The sequence below is a fragment of the Ambystoma mexicanum genome, chromosome 13 (genome assembly GCF_040938575.1).
Source record: "Ambystoma mexicanum isolate Mex_15411 chromosome 13, UKY_AmexF1_1, whole genome shotgun sequence".
Taxonomy (NCBI): domain Eukaryota; kingdom Metazoa; phylum Chordata; class Amphibia; order Caudata; family Ambystomatidae; genus Ambystoma; species Ambystoma mexicanum.
This window is the reverse complement of record NC_090938.1, coordinates 769627891-769649577: the sequence shown is the minus strand read 5'-3', so window position 1 is coordinate 769649577 and position 21687 is coordinate 769627891. Positions and strand designations below refer to the sequence as shown.

The 21687-nt window shown below is 48.0% G+C and overlaps 2 protein-coding genes across 2 annotated transcripts in view; both read right to left on the bottom strand.

The window, feature by feature from the left end:
- Window positions 1-21687, bottom strand: part of LOC138520550 (E3 ubiquitin-protein ligase TRIM39-like) — a 936034-nt gene that overhangs the window by 517685 nt on the left and 396662 nt on the right. The gene's annotated exons all lie outside the window — the stretch shown is intronic.
- LOC138520551 (E3 ubiquitin-protein ligase TRIM39-like) lies at window positions 1042-20103 on the bottom strand. The gene is made up of 3 exons (XM_069632893.1): window positions 19654-20103; window positions 14103-14198; window positions 1042-1461 (listed from the first exon to the last, which is right to left on the bottom strand). The coding sequence occupies exons 1-3, from the start codon at window positions 20065-20067 to the stop codon at window positions 1042-1044; spliced, it is 930 nt and encodes a 309-aa protein (XP_069488994.1). The 5' UTR covers window positions 20068-20103.

Genomic DNA, 21687 nt, shown 5'->3' with positions numbered 1-21687 from the left:
ATTCGTCTATACGCGAGTGCTACAATTGTTGCACTCCACTGTCTGACACGCTCCCATCAGCTTCAGTCAATTTCACTCCCTCGCGAGTGAAAGCAACTGGTTACAATTGCCTGCCTGACAATGCCTGAAGGCTTGAGAATGTGCAGAAACACTCACCGGCCTCTTGGGCCACTGACACAGGCTGCTGGACTTCTACTACAGTGGTGTTCTCGGCTCGGCATACTTCCCTCAGCAAGCTGCCTTCGGTCCCACCCCAGAGGCATGGAGTTCAGCTCACCATGACCCCCTGGAGCATGCCAGCCTCCAGGCATGGTGTGCTGGATGCTTCTTGCTGTGAAATCTCTAAAATAAGGTTCACATGGGGTAAAGCTTTCAAATCTTAAGCTTCCCGCTGCGCAACCTCTGCAATCCAGGCTTTGGGGGAAAAGGACCAACTCAGGACTAGTAACTGGAATAATCCTTGTGTCCTTTCTTTCCTCCCACCTCTGTGGATTCTGCCAGCAACATGCTTTCCTCTGCCACTTTCTCCTGCCCCAGCTGCTTCTGCTGCTGCTACAACTGCTACTGCCCCTCCAGCCACAACCACAACCACAACTAATGGCCTACACAAGAAGAAGCTTTTTAAGCCTCTCAGCCTCCCTCGGGTGTGCTGTTAAGCCTAATTGCCTGACCTTCAGGTCTGCATTGGTCTTCAGCCATCTTCTTCATCCCAGTACTCTTGGGATTATGGGACTTGGAGTCCCAAACAGCAAAGTTAGTTCTAAATGGTAATTTACTATTTTTGACTTTAGAACTATTTTGCTTATACATGTTTACAAATGCTTCATCCTGTTTCTTCACAGAAGGGAAAGGCAGTTCATGTAGGCCACCATTTATAGGTTTCCTTTCTCTGTACCTTTGGGAGCAAGCGGGGATTTTTAGTAACTCCCTGTCCTGCTGAACCCGTTCTATCTCTGGGATCAGGCCCCTGTGGGTGGATTGCTGCTCTAGTTCTATAGGTTTCTGATCCCCTCTCACCTTCAGTAGATCCACGTCCTGTTGCTAACACTTCCTCGCCAGCTCAGGGGTCAGGTCCCTGGCAGTGGATCGTTGCTTGTACAGGTCTATAGATTCCTGTCTCACCTTCAGTAGCTCCCTGTCCTGCTGCTGATACCTCTGTTCCATCTCTGGGATCAGGCCCCTCTGGGTGGATTGCTCCGCTAGTTCTATAGGTTTCTGATCCCCTCTCACCTTCAGTAGATCCACGTCCTGCTGCTGGCACTTCCTCTCCAGCTCTGTGATCAGGCTCCTGTGGGTGCTTTGCTGCTTCTCCAGTCGGGTCAGTTTCTCCTGAATCTTCTTCATCTTCTCCTCTTGCTCCTTCTCCAGTCTGCTGAGCAGCTGCTGTTTCTCCTTCTCCAGGAACTGCTTCAGGTGCTCAAATGTACTAAGGATGTTCTCTCTCTGCTTCATAATGTTTCCCTTAAAAATAGATTTAAACAAACAATAGACGCATTATATTTCTGATTATTATATTAACTATCATACAATATCTTACATATAACACCTGTAGTGGTTCCCTCTCAATAACTCTTAAAATTATAAACCTAACACACGTGAATTACCGATTGGCAATGATTATTGTTTATAAACCAGTTTTTATTAAGTGTTCTCCATATTCCAATATTATTCATCATATCCGTGTTCAAATACACATTTTTATTAGTGTTGACCATTCGTCCTATCCCATTCCTCCTTACTCTCCCTCATTTTACCCCCTTCCTTCCCTTGCCCTCTATCCCCTACCTCCCCCTCCTGTAGTATCCCGTACCGATGTGCCCCTTCTCTCAGGCATCCATGTCCCATTTCCCCCATATCTTCTGACACTTCCTCATGGACCCACCGCCCTATTCATGTACATGATCTGCTCCATTCTACTGAAATGGTCCATTCCAATCTCTCAGGTTCCCATAGTGGGCATTTCCTAGGTCTTCCATTTTGCCACTAGGTCCCTTTTTACCACCATCGATGGTATGTGTATCAGTGTCTCTTCCCCTCTACTTCCTTCACACTCCCCTCTTATATGCAGTAACATCATCTTAGGAATGTTCCCACTTCCCTTCCACATGTGAGACACCGGCCATGCGTTACTCTACCCCTGTTATGCAGTCTATCTCTGGAATGGTATACTCTGTGCAGAATGTTGTATTGTATGAGCCTCATCCTGGATGATACATTAACCTCTCTTGAAGCCACTCGCGCTTCTATCCATTTTTCCTCCTCCTGGGTTCCTGGGTCTCTTTCCCATCTCCCTTTCAGGTGTGACATGGGGGACGGGTTATTTATGACTTGATATAGTGTTGTTATCCCTTTCCCCTCTATTTTCTCTGTGAATAGATTAATCTCTGGGCGAGGAGGGGGAGTTTGGGGAAGTCCAATTCCCCTCCAAATTGAGCTTCTACAGCGTGTTTTAGTCTCATGTATTTGAAGAATTCTTCCGGGCCCAGTCCATATTTTTCCTGCATTGTTGGAATGGGTTAATCTCTATTATCCACTATATCTCCCAGTCTGCAGATTTCCTTTTCCACCGAATGTGGCTGCCTCCCTAGCTTTTATATCTAATATTGGGATTTTCCCACAGTGGGGACTGTCTGGTAGCTTTCCCCTTCCATCCCATTGCGTGTGTGACTTCCTTCCTGATCTGCACCAATCTCGAGAGTACCCTTCGCCCTGGCTTCCGTACAGTATCTGTAAGGTGATTAAGCCTTCCATTCGCGACAGTTTCAGTCTTGCGTGAGCTAGATTTCCCCAACAAATACCCACTCCTTTGCTACCAGCAGATGGGCCGCCCAGTAGTATTTCCATATATCCGGCAGTCCTACCCCTCCTTCATATACCGCTTTTGAGAGCATCCGCAGGGCTATGCATGGATTCTTGTCACCCCATAATAGTCCTCTTTATAGCTTCGATGCTTGTGAACTGTATCTTGGTTGTTTTCACCGAAGTGTTCTGCAAGACATATAGCAGTCTGGGCAGTGCCATCATTTTTAATAAATTGACCCTTCCGAGCAGTGTTATAGGTAGGTTAGACCAATGTTCAGCGTCTTCTTGTAGTCTGCGATTTATTGGTTCTAGATTATTTTTAAGAAACACATGTTCTTCCTTTTTGCACGGTTATACCCAGATACTTAAATCCCCCTTGCTCCACCCCGAGGGGTCATTTCTCAGGGACTGCATCTTTTCCCTGCTCTACTGGTATTATGACTGATTTCTCCCAGTTAACTCTCCAGACTGGAGTAAATTCCGAACTCCCGTGTGGTATCCATTACCCTTGGGCCCGTTCTTCTGGGATCCCTCAGATATATCAGAAGATCGTCTGCATATAGAGAGATTTTATCTTCCCAGTTCCTGGGCCATCAGAACCCTTGAATTGTAGGATCCGCTCTAATGCACTCAGCTAGTGGTTCGATCGCTATGAAGGATAGCAGCAGCGACAGTGGACATCCTTGTCTCATGCCCCTCTGGAGCGGGAAGATACGGGATATGTGCCCATTCACTCTAACTTTCGCGAGTGGTTGTGCATTTAGTAGTTTCTTCTATCTTATGAAGTTGGGGCCCAGGCCTATTGCACCAAAGCAAAGGCCTTCTCTAGTGCCATTATTGCCTGGGGACCCTCCAATGAGTCAGATAATACTAAAGTGTAATGTGCCCTTCTCTGGTTCATCCTTTTGCTCTTCCTGGAACAAAACCACATTGACCCGAGTTCATTAGCTTGCTTATTACCCCTACTAGCCAAGTTGCTAGTATCTTGGCTAGGACCTTTGCCTCTCCATTCAGCAAAGATATGGGACGGTACGAGGCACATTTATCGGTGGGTTAACCTTTTTTGTGTATTATCACTATTGTAGCCGTTCTCACGTCAGAGTGTGCCTTGTGCACAGCTTTCCATGAACATGTCCCACATTGGCTTGACCACATTGTCTCTGATTTATTTCCAAAATTCATTCGGGATTCCATTTGGTCCTGGGGTTTCCCCGAATTTAAGCTCTTAATTACCTCTTGTACTTCCTCCATCGTTATATCAATATCCATTATTGGTCGCGTTTGTTCAGCTACCTGTGGCAGGTTTACCCCATCTAAGTATCTCCCAATTTCAATGTCTGTAGGATCTCTGTAGGCCCTGGGACCGCACTGTATAGCCCCCGGTAAAAATGTGCGAAGTTGTCTACTATTTTTTCCCCTTCCGTGTAGATTGTTCCCTCCTCATTACCGATGCCCTTAACCCATCTGGACTCCTCCTCCCGTTTCTCCAACCATGCAAGCATCCTTTCACCTTTGGACCCGAGTTCATACATTCTGGCTTTCATGGCCCAGCATGCCTTTTTTGCCTCATCTGTCACCACTTCTTTGTATTGCCCAGCAACTTTTAGCATCTCTATTTTAGATTCTATTGCTTGTTCGTCTACGTGCCTCTTTTCTGTCCTAGCCACCTCTTCTTCTAGTGTCTCCAGCTTTTCCTTTCTCTCTCCAATATCGCCTTATTGCTGCCTCTGCCCTTCCCCTAACTACTGTGTTATACTTCCCAAACTGTGCAGCCACTCTTCACTGTGCCCTCATTCAATTCAAAGTATTTCCCTGTACAGTCTTTCATCTCCTCCCGTATTGTCTCAATCCCTAGGTGGTATGTGTTTAGTCCCTACTCCCCTTTCCCCTGCAGTCCCTCCCCTCTTATCGTAATATACAGCGGGGCATAATCCGATATCCCTCTTGTCAGATATTCCGCTTCCAATACCCTTCCGGTGATGGTACATTGTACCAAAAAGTAGTCTAAGCGAGACATTGAGTCGTGTGCTCAGCAATAGTACGAGAACTGTCTTTTACCAGAGTGTAACCCTCTCCAGACATCCCCTAATCCTGTTGCCTCCAAAAAGGTCGCCAGTTTGGTGCGCGTCTCCCGCCCGGGAGTTCCCCCATCTGAGGACATCTATTCGTCCGTGAAGGACGTCAGTAAAGTCACCTCTCTCTATGGTTACATTTGCACCATGTGTTGCCAATATCGCCTGTATCTTGTTAAGTAAGTCCGGTTGTAATGGTGGAGGTGCGTACACATTCAGTATGGTAATTGCTTCCCCCCATAATTCCCCCGGTCACTACAAGATATCGTCCTCCCCTTCTCTCTCCACTTGACCCAACTGGAATGGAATGCTATGATGTCACGCGCAGGTCTGTGGCCACGTAGCGACCTCGCAAATCACCCAAGAACGGACAACAATCCTGCGGCAAGATTCGGTCTGGCAGCCCTTTCATGTGGAGTAAATGGAGGTTGCCATGGAGATTGACAACAAAGACATTCCTCCCGAGTCACGTGAGGAACCAGCGTACGCTACGACGGCCTGTCCACGTTCTGTCTCCGCCCTCCCAGGAAGTTAAATAGTCGTCCCTTCCTGTGCTCCAGTGCTTCTAATTGAAGTTGTGCCATTCCGTTCCTCCGACAAACTACTTTTCGTCCTTGCTCGAGACTTACTTGTGGATATCCGGCTTTTGACTCCTGCTTCGTTTTTGGACCTGACCTTGCCTCTCGATTCTGCTAAAGTTTTGCCTTTCTGCTATATGACCTCGGACTGCCTTGACCTGCTATCTCTCTCCGATTCCATCACGATGCTTACCGGTGTGGGACTCCTCTCCTACTCCAGCCCGCTTCCCTCCAAACTCTGCTTCCCGTACCTTGCGGCATACTGCAGTAGGGCAGCATCGCCTTTTGACACCTTCAGCGCTTCACTGTCCTTATGCAACTTTAATTCTTCATGCTGCGGTAAGCTATCTGAGTTATTTCTGGGAACAAATTGTATTTCTGCTCTCTATCACCCAGCTCCCTCATAGCAGTGCTCCCGAACTACCTGTACCATAACGCCTTGCAACTACCAGCAACTTTGGATTACCTTTCTTCATGCTATTGTTTAACATCCGTATAGTGAACTTTCTCCAGTAACGAACCGCTCAACCCTTGGAAATTCTAGTGCACATTGAACGCTCTGCTGATCAGTGCACCATCCCGTCGCCAGTGCGTCCCTCGTGCCACCCGGGGTAGTATCCTACACTAACCTTCCCGTTTGTTATTTTCTCCCATCGTTGTTACCTTTTGGTTCGGCTTTGACCTACATTTTGGTGGTAAGAATTGAACCCTGACTGGGAGTGGGGTGGTATTAGGGGTTCTTTTGTGTATCCAGTACTCATTACCCATGGTTTCTTTTGGTTTGGGAATCCTGTCCTTAGCAAGACAATAACAAGGTACTTGTTCCGCTCTCTAGTGAGATTGCATGTGTTTATTGGTGTTCGGGCCATTAACGCTTGTTATTTCTTTTTCAGCATTGGTGTAAGCGGTGCGTGTGTTCCCCGCTCTTTTGTGAGATCAACTCCTCTGTCTGTCTTTTAATACAGCAGAGGGGTGTGTCGTAAAAAAGAGTTTCCCTCAAGTTGAGGAGGCTTGTATTCTGGGAGGTCGTTTTCCAATCAAGCTCGTTTTCGATCCCGGCCTTGTGGCTTTGTCTACCTCCGAGACGACATCGCCCCTAGCAGTATAGGTGCAGTGAGTAGCATACGACTGATGTGGACTGCCACCCCGCTGGAGCTTCTGTAGTATCCCGCATGTTCCACCAACGTGTATTGACCCCTGCCCAGAAACCTACACTCTGAGCCATCAAGTGCGTTTCCTGCAATAGTACTATGCAGGCTTTCTGCCTCATCAAATACATTGTCACCAGCCCCTCTCTACATCTCATAATTTCGGCATTTCACAACCCTACATTCTCCTTGCATCGTTCCGTGTAGTGTCATTTGCCTCTGCGTTGTCCTTTCCCAGGTGCGAGATCCCTTGCCTTGTTGTTAAGTCAAGATGTATACCGAACTGCATTTGTGCATGTCTAACTACCCATATTCTCTCGCTCCCTGCCCCTTGACCTCTCGAACAAACCCAACAACACCACCCTCCCCCACCCTATATTTCCCCCCAACTTATCTGTTGACCCCAAAACAACTATTGCTCGTCCGAACCCTTGATAGGGGTCTCGGGATTTGCAAGGGGGGCTATGCCTGCTGGCCGCTCTACCCGAAATCTTGATTTTTACCCACTTGAGTCTGTTGCTTATTCACTGTTGTTGCTCTCATTCTCCCCCTCCCCACTCCACCCACCTCCTGGGCCCACATCAATGTCAATTATTTGCAGTCTATCTTGCATATCTGCTGTTAACTGACTTCCAACTGCTTTTCCCTTCTCACCGTGGGGGCCATTTCTGTTCCTGCATTTTTGTTTTGCCCCTTCTGCTTTATGCATTGCAGTGGGCCGATTGTTTCTGTCCAGTCCCATGCATCAGTAGGGCGCGTGACGAACCTAACTCCCTGAGGTCTGCAGACTTTTAGTGTTGCTGGATAAATTGTGGCATACTTCATTTCTTTTTCCCCTAGCTTCCTGTGCACCGCGTCAAAGGATTGCTGCGCATTTTGTACCGCTTTGGTGAAGTCGGGTTTATTGCAATCCTTGCCCCATTATACTCTAGAGTTCCCTTCTTTCTTGCTGCTTGTAAGATTACATCTCGATCGCGGTAATTTAACAGTTTGGCAATGATTTGTCTTGGTGGGACACCTCACAGTGGCTCCTTACTTCGTACTACGTGCCCTCTCAATTGAGAAACATTTAGACAGCACACGTGGGCCCATCTTTCTTCCATCTGCTGCGTCCTTTTCTACATTTTTATCATGTCTCAAGGGGGTTATTACATCTTCGACAGACGATATACTCTCTTCCGCTTCTCCTACTCGCGCTGACACTTATGCAGGTACTATCTCCGGAGACTGACATCCAGACCTACTGCATCTATCCTTTGCTCCAGCTTTGTCTTTGCCTCGTGTACGGCTCTCAAGATTTCCTGGGTAGCCTGAGATTCTGTGTTTCCCGTGTCCTCCATTGTCGACTATGGTCTTGTCTCCGGTGCTTGTTGTGTTTTGGGCCCTCCTGTCCTATATGCATCAATCTTAAACTGATGGTTTGGTTTCTTGCCCTTATACTTATCCATTTTCATAATTGGGTGTAGCGTGGGTATCTCACTTTTGCCCTCTGTATAGTCTTCCAGACAATTCCCTCTGCACTCTGTCCTGCCCCGCTCCCTCTATCTCCTTTGTTGCCGTGCCTCCTTGTAATAGCTCCTTTTACCAGCCCCTCTTCTGCAGGGCTTCCCATGCACCGTTTCACTGTTGACCTGGGGAGGGGGCTTTTTTAAAATCCTGATGTGTCCCTTGCCCCAATTCCGTTCGGCCATAGGGCTCTGGTTAGCCGATTGTCTGGAGGCGACTCCCAGCGCCTAACGATGGGTTGTAGTAGCTATTTGTGTTCCTTGCTGGTTGGCGCTGGGTACTGTGAGAAACCAGAGGGTGTCTCACCCGCTAGTCCCCACGGATCTCTCTCTCAGGTGGCCAGGGCACGGCCATCCCCTTTGGATCCAGACCCTGGGGGTGAGCCAGTGCGGGAGGATCATCTGGGTCAGGGGTACTTGGGGAGTGGGAGTGGGACACCTGATGGCGAGATGCAGTATCCCTTTCCCTCTAACACCTTTAACCCCTCCTACCAGGTAGGATAACGGGGAACTTTAACTCCCTCCCCTTCCCTACACGAACACTGCTACACCGACCGCCCACTCTGGGAAAAAACAGACTAATAACTGAGCAATGTACCTGACCTGTCTGACTACCATGGTCAGGCAGAGTCAGGCAATTACCTTTGACAATACACACCTGACTTCAATTGAACTTCCCCACACAGATAAAAGGCAGAGTACGAGAGCACAATTTGAGTGAGGCAAAGCACACGAAGGCGTGGTTCTTCCCAGGTAGCAGGTGAGCCAATGGAGAGAGACAGCAGACCGAGAAAGGAGAACAAGGAAGGAGATACCCTTGACCTTTTCGACGAGTGATCGTTATACTCGTAGGAACTTGAAAGCAGCACGTGTAAGGCCAACAAGGGAAACCGAAGAATCCTGCATTGTGTGCCTGAGATTTCCGAGGCCCTCCTGCATGAATGACCGAGTCTGGGAGGAGCAGCAGCCACTGTGGTATCGTCTTTGGCTCTGAGAACAAAGCCGCATACAGAGAAATCAACACAGCCGGTGAGTTGAAGAAAACTGCACGAGACCGGTCTGTGTTGAAACGAAGGTTGCAAGCAGTAACATTGTTACATGAAAAAGCGAACGTTGAAGCGTTTGATGAAAGACGCAGGTAAAGGCCAGACGGCTGATGAATTGTTTGAAAATTTAACATGAACGAAGATAAAAATAGCAGAGTGGTTTGGCACTGCGTGTGTGCCCAATTGAAGGTCTCTGACTGATGTATCCCACAAAAAGTGTCAAAAGGAAGTGTAATATGTCAATCGGAGGATAGCTCAGGGGTCAGCGTGCTCGCCTTGGAAGCAAGACGACGCGGAGCACCACAGGTTCGATCCCCGGGTCCGCGCTTAGAAACCTCTGGGTATAAAGCGCGTTATAAATAACCTATCATATCATATCATAATATGAAAACAAAGAATAGAAATTGAATAAGAATGAATCAAAGTGGTCCTGCAAGGATATAAGTAAAATCCATTGCACAGTGGAAAGTCTTCGATTAGGAATAAATGCATCAAGGTCTGAGCCCGGCTGAGTGAGACCTATTGTGAATTTATCGAACTGTGAAAAAGGGGAAAGCGAGAGTGCAAGGTCTGAGCCCGATCGAGAGAGACCTATTGTGAATTGGTGTAACAAAGGGGTCGGAGCCCGGCTGAGAGAGACCCAGGGTAAACAATGCACCCGAGACTTTTGGCCTCATTAGACGGTAGGCGGTAAGGGTTTACCGGTACCGGTAAGGGCACCGGTACCGGTAAACCCTTACCGCCTTACTACGAGTTCCCTTTGCGGGACCCGACCTTAACGGCTGGTTTTACCAGCCGTTAACGTAGGGTGCCGCAAAGGGACCTTGGTGCTAATTACGGTACCGCAATTTGCGGTACCGTAATTAGCACCTTCCCCATTGCCATTGAGCCCTGTGGGGGCAAAAATGGGAATGGGGAAGTGCCTTGGTGAATGGGGAATTACCGCCCCCGCTCACCTTGGAGTAGGGCGGTAATTCTGCCATCCACCAAGGCGTACACGGTAAAATACCGGCGGCAACCATGGCGCTAGTAGCGCCATGGTTACCGCCTACCGTGTAATGAGGCCCTTTGTAAGCGTGAGACTCCTGAAGAGAAAGTAACTTTGGCCCTGGTTTATATCCTGAACTGCATCCTAGTGCTGGAGAAGCCAGAATCTTTGCTAAACTCGAGTGTGCCACCTTGCCCCGTGCTGAAAACGTGGGGAAGGGAAGCTAATTGACCGGCTGTCCTGACATATTTTTTATCGAACACTCTTTCTTTTGCATTAATCATTTTCCCACACCATTTGTATTTAGAAGAAGGGATTGGCAATAGGTTTATTAGCATAGGCCCTTTTTATTTTGAAAAGACTCCACTAGGACTGTGTTATTTTTACTTTGATGGTTGTAGCCTGGTCACATCCTTAAATATAGGGTTAGATAGGCGTTCATCCAACCCATTGAAGTTCAATAAACACCCTTGAACTGTGATCACTTGTGTCTGTCTTCGCTGTGTGAGATCATGCCTTCCTTACAGTACCCAAGCCCAATGGGTGGTTGTTATTAGTAGACCCGACCCCTCGTTGGTGCTAGTGTCTGGCTGCTAGTGTAGTGTGTCAGCTAGCGGTAGGTGGGAATACATAGCTGGCTGTGGTTGTCGATGTGTTCCAGAGATACTGCAGTCTCTGGTTCTATAGTTCCACTGCCAGGCTGGGATAGATGTGTTAGGAAGTCACAAACACCGACAGGAGTCGGACTCTGGGAGGGCGCGCTCCGGTTTGCTTCTGCAGGTAAAATTTCTGTTGTCACCGAGTCTCACACCCTCAAAGCACTGTGAATGGAACTAAGCTTCAGGATTCAGGACTCTGTGATTCCAGGAGGGGTAGCCGGGGGTGGGGGGACTCTATCTCCCACCTCCACACAGAGGACTGTGGTGATAATTCCAGCTCCAGCCCCGGTTCCAGGCCCCTGTGCCCCTCTCTCTGCATCCCAACCTACCGGTCCATTACTTTCATCCTGAGCTCCTCCTCCCAGCCATTCCGGAGCTCACTCCGTTCCCTCCTCCACAGGTCCTCCCTGACCTCCAGACTTCACCCATGTGTACCACAAGGATTCACCTCCTCATCGATTTTGTTCCGAGGTTTAGCACTGCCGTTTTTGGTGCAAATACCTTTCGGGCCCTCAATCACAGGGCGGGCAGCACTTCTTTGCTGCTACTCCACTACCTCCCCGCCCCCCGATGGGCAATGATTTATAAGCTAATGGTCAGCAGACTGACAGCAACGTTCTAGTTCATAGATTGTTCCTCTAGAAATGGCCGTCAAGTTCATGCAAGGACTGGTTGAGAGTACCGGTCTAGTCATTCCACTATTATGGATTTATGGATCAGAATGGGTGTTAGAGGGGCACAAATACCAGAACCTCTCTCTGTCTGGTTTAGAACATTGTTATTACCAATATGTGTACCCCTACAGCTTTTTTCATTTGCACGCATCCAGTTTCGCCATGCTCGATAGTATGTGATCTCCCTCAGAGACAGCTGATTGGTTGGTCCAGCAGCCGAAAGAGATTGCTGGTCTAGCAGTGGGAATTCATCCTTGACGACAATTGGTTCTATAGGGACATAAAATACCGGGTTTATTCAAACGAGAAAACTCTTGGGAGGTGGAAATACTGGAGAATTCATGACTGACTGTGCTGTGATTATGGTAAGTTAGTAACTAGTTCAGTATTGTGGGTTTCTTGGCAATACGTGTCAATTTTAAGTAAATTAGATCAACAATAGGGGTAGTAACAGGAATACCTTTATCAACAGGCATGAAGTGAGGTTCAAACTGAATTTCTATAACACAGAAGGTTTGATGGTCCTCTAACACTGAATTACTTACCCTAGTGCTGGGAATTCTAGACATGCTCTCTTTCTAAATTAAATCCAACAAGAAAAAGAATAGTTCTTTTTACAAAATGTTTGATATAAAAAATATGTTGAATGTTGTTCAGATTGAAGAACTAATGCATTTCTAATGCTTCAGATCTTTGTGCAACGATGAAAGTCAAGATACAGACGTGACACTAAGGTATTTTCACATTTTTAACTTTAAGATAAGAAGCGCCTTTCTTGAGTTATCAGCATCATTCGACCGTATGATATATTCTTCATATATTAATTATATGTTACAAAATTAATGGTACGCCCTGTCATTTGCACACAGGGGATTTACCATTATGGGACAATGATGAAGAGGATACTAAGGTAGTAATCTCACCAGGAAAGGTAATTATAATCTCCTCAGAGATGCATACCACATTGAAAGTAAATAACAGTAATTTGAGATAATGATATAATATGATATGATATGGCATTTGTAACGCGCCTATACACAAGTGTTTCAAGGCGCGACGAGGCAGGGAGGGGGGAACAAGGGGGAAGACAGACAACGATCCTACTAGGCCAGGTGTCATTCAGATCGCGCAAGTGCAGGGGTAGGGGGAAGGGAAAAGTGCAAGGGGAAGGGGAGAGGGGGAAGTGCTGAACAGGGTAAGTAGAATAAAAAATAAATAATAAATAGGGCCAGCTGGTGGCAAGTGCAAGGTAAGTGCAGACAAGTGCTGGAAGGGGGGGGGCTGTAAGGGATGCAGAGACAGTCCCGCAGTGCTGGGGTTGCCAGGGAGGCAGTGCAAGTGGAGAGTGGCTGGGCCAAGGACCGAGGTCGGTGAGAGTGGCCCAGGTGCAGTTTCAGTGAAGAATTAGTATTTTAAAAATACTTTTGTTATCTGCAGATTTCTACAAAAAGGGTGTATTTGTGAACCCAGAATGTGAGGATAGAAGATGCAGAAATGTTAAAATTGTAAAAAGAAAAATCAGCCTATCCCTTAGAATGCTCTGTTGAATCATTTGTGTGTTTACATAGCGTTGGAAATGATATATGCTCCCGATGAATGTTCTGCAACAATGAGTCGTGAACTGTTGAGGATTCTAAGAAGCAAAGTTTCCAGGATATGGGCCCATTCTTGTGGATAAGCCTTAAACATTGCGTTGGATAGTCCATCTGAAACCGTTGCTCACAAGTTAGTAGCTTTAGCTATAATCTCCAAGATATCATCCAAGTCAAAGGAAAGTATCCACTCATGGTTTGTCACCCTTTCCTTGAACATTGTCGTTACCAAAATCAAGGGCGAATAGTGCAGTAACATGGGTTACCCAGGTTTCCTCGGCTATGGGGTTGACTTGTAAAGCCACATGTTGTGTTTTATTCGTAAAGTTTAACAGAAACCAAATCTCTGCACTGTTTTTGCTGGAAATAGCTCCAAACATGTGCTCAGCATCTCTTTGGGCTAAAATGCTCCTAGAGCCTCGCCTCCAATTCCTACATTTTTGCTTAGGTAATTTCACTTTCATAATTCTCTCTTCAAGGGGAAAAGTTATCAACCATCTCAGTTCTGCTCTATAGGAAAACATTTTTAGTTTGAACTATGAGATCAAACACATGCTTGTGTGAAAACAACCCTGTTTAAGGCCTACTGGGATAGTTGCTCGTTTTGTTCTCCTTCTCCCTGATCCCCCTCCGCCCCAACTCTTGTTAAATTCCGGCACTACCAAAATTGTCATCAGGCCTAGTAAGGTAGCCGCTTGTCTGTCTCATTCTCCTTCCCATCCCCCCCTCCTTATCACTGGCAACATCTCTTGCACTATCTGAAATGTCGCCAGGCCGAGTATGATAGTTAATTTCACATTCTTAATGTATCAAGGACTTATAAGAATGTCGCTGTATTCTCCCTTGTTGCCTCCCTGCCTTGAAGCACTTTGAAACACATTGTGTATAAGCGCTATATAAACAATCAATTCAATACAATACTCTCGGGGGATGTCTCACATCTCAGCCATCCAGCACTGTTCCATGGACTCTCGAAAGACACCCTCGTGCCTCTCTGCCCTGAGCCTCTCTACACATATATGAAGGCATTACTCTCACCTCAAGCTCGGATGCTTTCCTGCTTTCTTCCTCTCCCCACTCCTGCATCTCCTTCAGCTCTTTTTTCAGATGTTCCATCTGGCTGTAAAGTTTATCCTAAAAGAATAAAACCAGTGTGTTAGTCAAAAGATATCATGCAAATACATAATCTACACAGAACAAGGCAGAAGGATCCCAGGACAGCCTCGCTGGTCACCTATGCTTGTATATAGTCCATAAAGAATATGTTCTTAAGATCACTTACAGTCTACAATATATGCTCCCTCAGACTCCCAGCTGCTCCCATAGGCTAATGGACAGTCTATGTTCCCTCAGACTCCCAGGTACTCCCATAGTCTATCAGACAGTCTAGAGTGTATGCTCCCTCAGACTCCTAGGTGCTCCCATAGGCTAATGAACAGTCTATAAAGAATGCTCCTTCAGACTCCTAGGTGCTTCCACAGGCTAGCAGACAGTCTAGAGTGTATGCTCCTTCAGACTCCTAGGTGCTCCTATAGGCTAAGGGACAGTCTATAAAGAATGCTCCCTCAGAATTGTTGCTGCTCCCATAGGATAATGGACAGTCTATAAAGAATGCTCCCTCAGACTCCGACCTGCTGCCATAGGCTAATGGACAATCTATAAAGAATGCTCCCTCAGACTCCCAGCTGCTCCCATAGGCTATCAGACAGTCTAGAGTGTATGCTCCCTCAGACTCCTAGGTGCTCCCATAGGCTAATGGACAGTCTATAAAGAATGCTCCTTCAGACTCCTAGGTGCTTCCACAGGCTAGCAGACAGTCTAGAGTGTATGCTCCTTCAGACTCCTAGGTGCTCCTATAGGCTAAGGGACAGTCTATAAAGAATGCTCCCTCAGAATTGTTGCTGCTCCCATAGGATAATGGACAGTCTATAAAGAATGCTCCCTCAGACTCCGACCTGCTGCCATAGGCTAATGGACAATCTATAAAGAATGCTCCCTCAGACTCCTAGCTGCTCCTATAGGCCTATGTACAGTCTATAAAGAATGCTCCCTCAGACTCCCAGCTGCTCCCATAGGCTAATGTACAGACTATAAAGAATGCTCCCTCAGACTCCTAACTTCTCCCATAGGCTAATGTACACCTCCCTCAGGCTCCCAACTGCTCCCATAGGATAATGGACAGTCTATAAAGAATGCTCCCTCAGACTCCGACCTGATCCCATAGGATAATGGACAGTCTATAAAGAATGCTCCCTCAGACTCCGACCTGCTGCCATAGGCTAATGGACAGTCTATAAAGAATGCTCCCTCAGACTCCTAGCTGCTCCCATAGGCTAATGTACCGTCTATAGAGAATGCTCCCTCAGACTCCTAGGTACTCCCATAGGCTAATGTACAGTCTATAGAGAATACTCCCCCAGTCTTCTAGCTTCTCCCATAGGCTAATGTACACCTCCCTCAGGCTCCCAACTGCTGCCATAGGCTAATAAACAGTCTATAAAGAATGCTCCCTCAGACTCCGACCTGCTGCCATAGGCTAATGGACAGTCTATAAAGAATGCTCCCTCAGACTCCTAGCTGCTTCCATAGGCTAATGTACAGTCTATAGAGAATGCTCCCTCAAACTCCCAGCTGCTCCCATAGGCTAATGTACCGTCTATAGAGAATACTCCCCCAGTCTTCTAGCTGCTCCCCCATGGGCTAATGTACAGTCTATAGCAAATGCTCCCTCAGACTCCCAGCTGCTCCCATAGGCTAATGTACCGTCTATAGAGAATGCTCCCTCAGACTCATAGGTACTCCCATAGGCTAATGTACAGTCTATAGAGAATACTCCCCCAGTCTTCTAGCTGCTCCCCCATGGGCTAATGTACAGTCTATAGCGAATGCTCCCTCAGACTCCCAGCTGCTCCCATAGGCTAATGTACAGTCTATAGAGAATGCTCCCTTAGACTCCCAGCTGCTCCCATAGGATAATGTACAGTCTATAGAGAATGCTCCCTCAGTCTTCTAGCTGCTCCCATAGGATAATGTACAGTCTATAGAGAATGCTCCCTCAGTCTTCTAGCTGCTCCCATAGGCTAATGTACAGTCTATAGAGAATGCTCCCTCAGCCTTCTAGCTGCCCCCATAGGCTAATGTACATTCTATAGAGAACACTCCCTTAGACTCCCAGCTGCTCCCATAGGCTAATGTACAGTCTAGAGTGTATGCTCCCTCAGACTCCTAGGTTCTCCCATAGGCTAATGTACATTCTATAGCGAATGCTCCCTCAGTCTTCTAGCTGCTCCCATAGGCTAATGTACAGTCTATAGAGAATGCTCCCTCAGTCTTCTAGCTGCTCCCATAGGCTAATGTACAGTCTAGAGTGTATGCTCCCTCAGACTCCTAGGTACTCCCATAGGTTAATGTACATTTTATAGAGAATGCTCCCTCAGTCTTCTAGATGCTCCCATAGACTGGTTTACAATCCATAGCTCATCCATCTTGGAAGACACTCTGTTCATAGAGGTCCTAAGGTCATCAATGCTCATATCCTTTCTCCTCAGCAGACCCTCCTGCGGTGGCAGACTTATGGTCCCGAGACTTGCACCCTCAGCAGGAGCACCCACAGGGAGGCTTGGGATATCCACACATGGCACACGCACACGAGGTCATGTGTGAGGTCACATGCCACGTTACATGCATTGAGTAAAGGTTAAGCAGAAACCTTAACATTAATTATGATTTACTGTGAAAAGGCAACCCGGCGGGAGGGGAGGCTTTAACATGCATTATCGGCCCACACCCATGTTATAGGCCAGAAGTGAAGCCACGGGCGTTGCATCTGGTACTGACACTAATGTACAGTAGACTCCCAGCACCACCCCCTTGCTAAGAACACATTTCACAGTGATTTACACTTAAATGGCCTGTCAATGTGAGATGTAAACAAAAAGAACCAAGCACTGGCAAAGCCAGTACCATTGGCTTTGTAATTGAGGAGGATATGTTTTATAGTCAACCCCCAATAGCCCAAAAAAGGCTTATCCTCCGTCCTATGAGAGTTGAGCCGAACATGTCTATTCTTCCCCCGGCGTCGAGTAGCACCAGCCTCGCATGTGATGGGGCTGTGCCCCAGGGCTCCAACCATTGCCCATCTGCAGAGAGCTCGCCATTGGGTGAAGTGGGGGTGCAGTTGAGTAGCACCAACCTCGCGTGTGATGGGACTGTGCCCCAGCGCTGGGTCCAACCATTGCCCATCTGCAGAGAGCTTGCCATGTGGGGGGCTGCAGTTGAGCAGTGGGGAAAGAGGACTGGAGTCAGAAGAGGGGCTGCAGTCAAAAGAAGTGAGATTTTAGGGGTTCATTGGGGAACAACCTCCATTTATGTATTTCCTTAAAGGAAGAGCCTCATTGGAAGCCAGGCCACCGCTTTGCAAGTTTATGGGTTTAGGACCCACACCAACAATCTGCTGCTCTGACATGGAGTTAATATTGACATGTAAAGCTGCAGCAACTGTCCATGCAGAATTACTGCATGTCCTGTGGGATTCCATAATGGGGCATAGCAGCTGCTGTGCAGTGCATTACTACCAAGACATGCCACACACACACCCTGTCCTCTGTGGCAGCCTCCACACAGTATGAGATGCAAGGTCCCAAACATGCCAGACACACCATTGTACTGTTGGGCATCCTGGAACTCAGTAGGAGATGTAGGTGCCCAAGACATGCCACGTACACCCTCTGTACTCTGTGGCAGCCTTTACTCATTCCGGTCCTAGCCTCAAAACTATGGAACTCACTACCTAATCCTCTCAGAGCTGAACCTACCTTCCCGGCCTTCAAGCGCAAAGTCAAAAACCTGGCTGTCTGCCCAAGACTTGCCTTGACCGTGCGCCCATGAGCTACAACTTTACTGTTATCAGCCCTCTGTTATATCCTTTACTGTAATCTGTACATATACTGCATTTCTTTTATAACTTGTATATCTTTCTATAATGTGTATCTTCTCTCCTGATGCAATGCCTATATATTGTATTTCTCCTATATAATTTGTATATTTCGTATATTTTCTCCTAAAGCAATGACTGTACATACTTCACTGTTCAGTTTTTAGGCTTGTAACTAAGTGACGCGCCCGGATGCCCTGGGGCCTGGTGCGCTATATAAATAAAATAAATACTAAATACTAAATGAGATATGTGCGCCCAAGACTTGCCACTTACACCCCATGTACTCTTGGGCAGCCCCCACTCACCATGAGTTTAGGATCCCAAGACATGCAACATTCATCACATGTACTCTTGGGCAGTCTCCACCCAGCACCTGATTCTGAAACCAACGCATATCATGTACATAGGTTCTATCCATGGCATGTGTGCTCTCTGGGGGCGAGGGCATCGTGGGATATGTGGTTCCTGTCTGGTCACATATGCATCTTGTACATTTGGTCAGCCTTATTCTGTGGCAACCCTTTGGTCCCCAGCTTGCCATATGAACATCGTGTGCTCTTGAGTATCTTACTATAGACCACACTATGACCTTTGTGAGCTCAGACCCTTCACATAATATGCATTGTGTGCCCTTAGTCAGCCTCCTATACGGCGTGCACCCTAAGGTCCCAGACCTGTCTAATGCACACTGTGGTACTTTGGACAGACTCTTTGATTCCTGCTCTTTAACATACTCTACTTGTGCTCCTGGGCACCCTTCTGAGGGTGCCTTTTGCCACCAGTCAAGTCACACACAGTGTGCTCTTGGGCCCTTCTTTATAGGACACACTGTGTGAGCTCTATGCTGCAGAGATACCTGCCACACACTCAGGTGTGTGGTTCTCTTCACTGTGCAGCTGCACGTGCTGGACCTCCACCTTTAGGGGTACACTGTGGCTATAATGATGTTACCCATCTTCCCCGGGAGACTGCCCCCCACGAGTCTCCTTGACCTACATACAGCACACATACTGTGTAATCCTGGACACTAGTGTCTGGAATGGGAAGCATTATGCACTGCCTCCTTTCTACCCAGAGCCATAGTGCAAAAGAGCTATAGTGCAAACTATGCATTCCTGCACAGCCTCAGAAATGAAGAGCAGTGTGTGAGAACCCACCCATGTCCCAGACCTACAACACACATACCATGTACTCCTGGGCAGCCACTGAAATGGGGAGGACTGAGTAAGAACCCATCCCCCTCCATGTCCCTACAGTACACATACCTTGTACTCCTGGACAGCCTCAGAAATGAAGAGTCTGTGAGAACCCCCCCATGTCCCAGACCTACAGCACACACACCTTGTACTCCTGGGCAGCTGCTGGCATGGAGAGGACTGTGTAACCCCCACCCCACCCCCATGTCCCTATAGCACACATACCATGTACTCCTGGGCAGCCACTGAAATGGGGAGGACTGAGTAAGAACCCATCCCCCTCCATGTCCCTACAGTACACATACCTTGTACTCCTGGACAGCCTCAGAAATGAAGAGTCTGTGAGAACCCCCCCATGTCCCAGACCTACAGTACACATACCTTGTACTCCTGGACAGCCTCAGAAATGAAGAGTCTGTGAGAACCCCCCCATGTCCCAGACCTACAGCACACACACCTTGTACTCCTGTGTAGCCTCGGAAATGGGGAGCACTGTGTGAGACTTGTGATCACGTGACATGCTGCACACCACACAGATGGGTCTCTGGTCATCCTCGCAGAAGAGTTTCAGTTTCTCTTCGTGTTCTCTGCACAGATTTTCCTCCTGGGGGGTCGCATTGGGAAGGTGAAATAGTTTTAACGTTTCCACCATGTTCCCCAGCTGCCTGTTGGGTCGGAGGGTTTTGTTCTGTGAGGTTTCCCTGCACTGAGGGCAGGGGAAGTTTGCCTCCAGTCCCTCCCAGCACTGAGTGATGCAGGACAGGCAGAAGGCATGTCCGCACTCCACAGACACCGGCTCTGTGAAGTATTCCAGGCATATGGAGCAGGTGGCCTCCTCCTTCAGGCTCTGGAACGGGGCGGCTGCGGCCATGTTCCTGCTCAGCTGTAAAAAAATGTTTTACTTTCGGTTTCCTTTCTCATCAGAGCCCCTGAAGGGGGCGTGTCAGTCCTTCTCCTTCCTTATACACCCTGGAGGAGCGCGAGGTATTTACTGGCTGTGGGACCTGCCTATCAAGCTAAATGGGCGTGTCCTCAGTAGAGCAGGCACTGGTGTGGCCTTGGAACAAAAAGAGACCTTGGAAAATACTTTAGAAGAGCCCCTCCCCCCAACCCCATTACCGCGAGTAGGCAAGAGCAATCCCTGGAAGGGGGAGGATTTCGAGGGATTCCCCCTGCAGAAAGCTTTTAAAATGCAGTTTCAAACAATTATTTTCAAGCACATTTTTCCATATCAGGATTTTGCTATAATGTCTTCTTTTGTCGTGTGTTTTCAAGCGCCATGAGTTGTAGAGCTGCTTCGGAGCACTGTCCAGAGTTATGCATTTAACATTGCATAGCACCTTGAAACGCATTTGCCTCATGTTTAGCTTCATTATCTTGTGCCCCTTTATTGTGCAAATGTTGTATTGTCACAAATTGCTGCACAGTTTTTCCTGATACCACTTCCGAGGTAATCCAATAAGCGACCCAGGCAGCAATGCTAGAGGCAGGATGTATTTCCATGCAGCTGCGACCCAGGCAGCAATGCTAGAGGCAGGATGCCTTCCCATGCAGCTGTGACCCAAGCAACAATGCCAGAGGCAGGATGTATTCCCATGCAGCTTCGACCCAGGCAGCGATGCTAGAGGCATGATGTATTCCCATGCAGCTGCGACCCAGGCAGCAATGCTAGAGGCAGGATGCCTTCCCATGCAGCTGTGACCCAAGCAACAATGCCAGAGGCAGGATGTATTCCCATGCAGCTTCGACCCAGGCAGCGATGCTAGAGGCAGGATGTATTCCCATGCAGCTGCGACCCAGGCAGCAATTCTAGAGGCAAGATGCTTTGCCATGCAGCTGTGACCCAGGCAGCAATGCCAGAGGTAGGATGTATTCCCATGCAGCTGCAACCCAGGCAGCAATGCTAGGGCAAGATGTATTCCCATGCAGCTGCGACCCGGGCAGCATTGCTAGAGGCAGGATGTATTCCCGTGCAGCTGCGACCCGGGCAGCAATGCTAGAGGCAGGATGGATTCCCATGCAGCTGCGACCCAGGCGGCAATACTAGAGGCGGGATGTATTCCCATGCAGCTGCGACCCAGGCAGCGATGCTAGAGGCGGGATGTATTTCCATGCAGCTGCGACCCAGGCAGCAATACTAGAGGCAGGATGTATTCCCATGCAACTGCGACCCAGGCAGCAATGCTAGAGGCAGGGTGTATTCCCATGCAGCTGCGGCCCAGGCAGCAATGCGAGAGGCAGGATTTAATTCCATGCAGCTGCGGCCCGGGCATCAATGCTAGAGGTGGGGTGTATTCCCATGCATCTGTGACCCGGGCAGCAATGCTAGAGGGTGTATTCCATTGCAGCTGCGACCCGTTGTCGTACTCCGTATGTTCCACCGTAAGTCTGGAAGACCACTTGGACCAGATGCCAGTGAAGTAATTCAGACTTCCTTCCTGAGAGCACAGCTTGCAGGGTAATAAAACCTGTCAGGCCAAGGGCTCAGGCA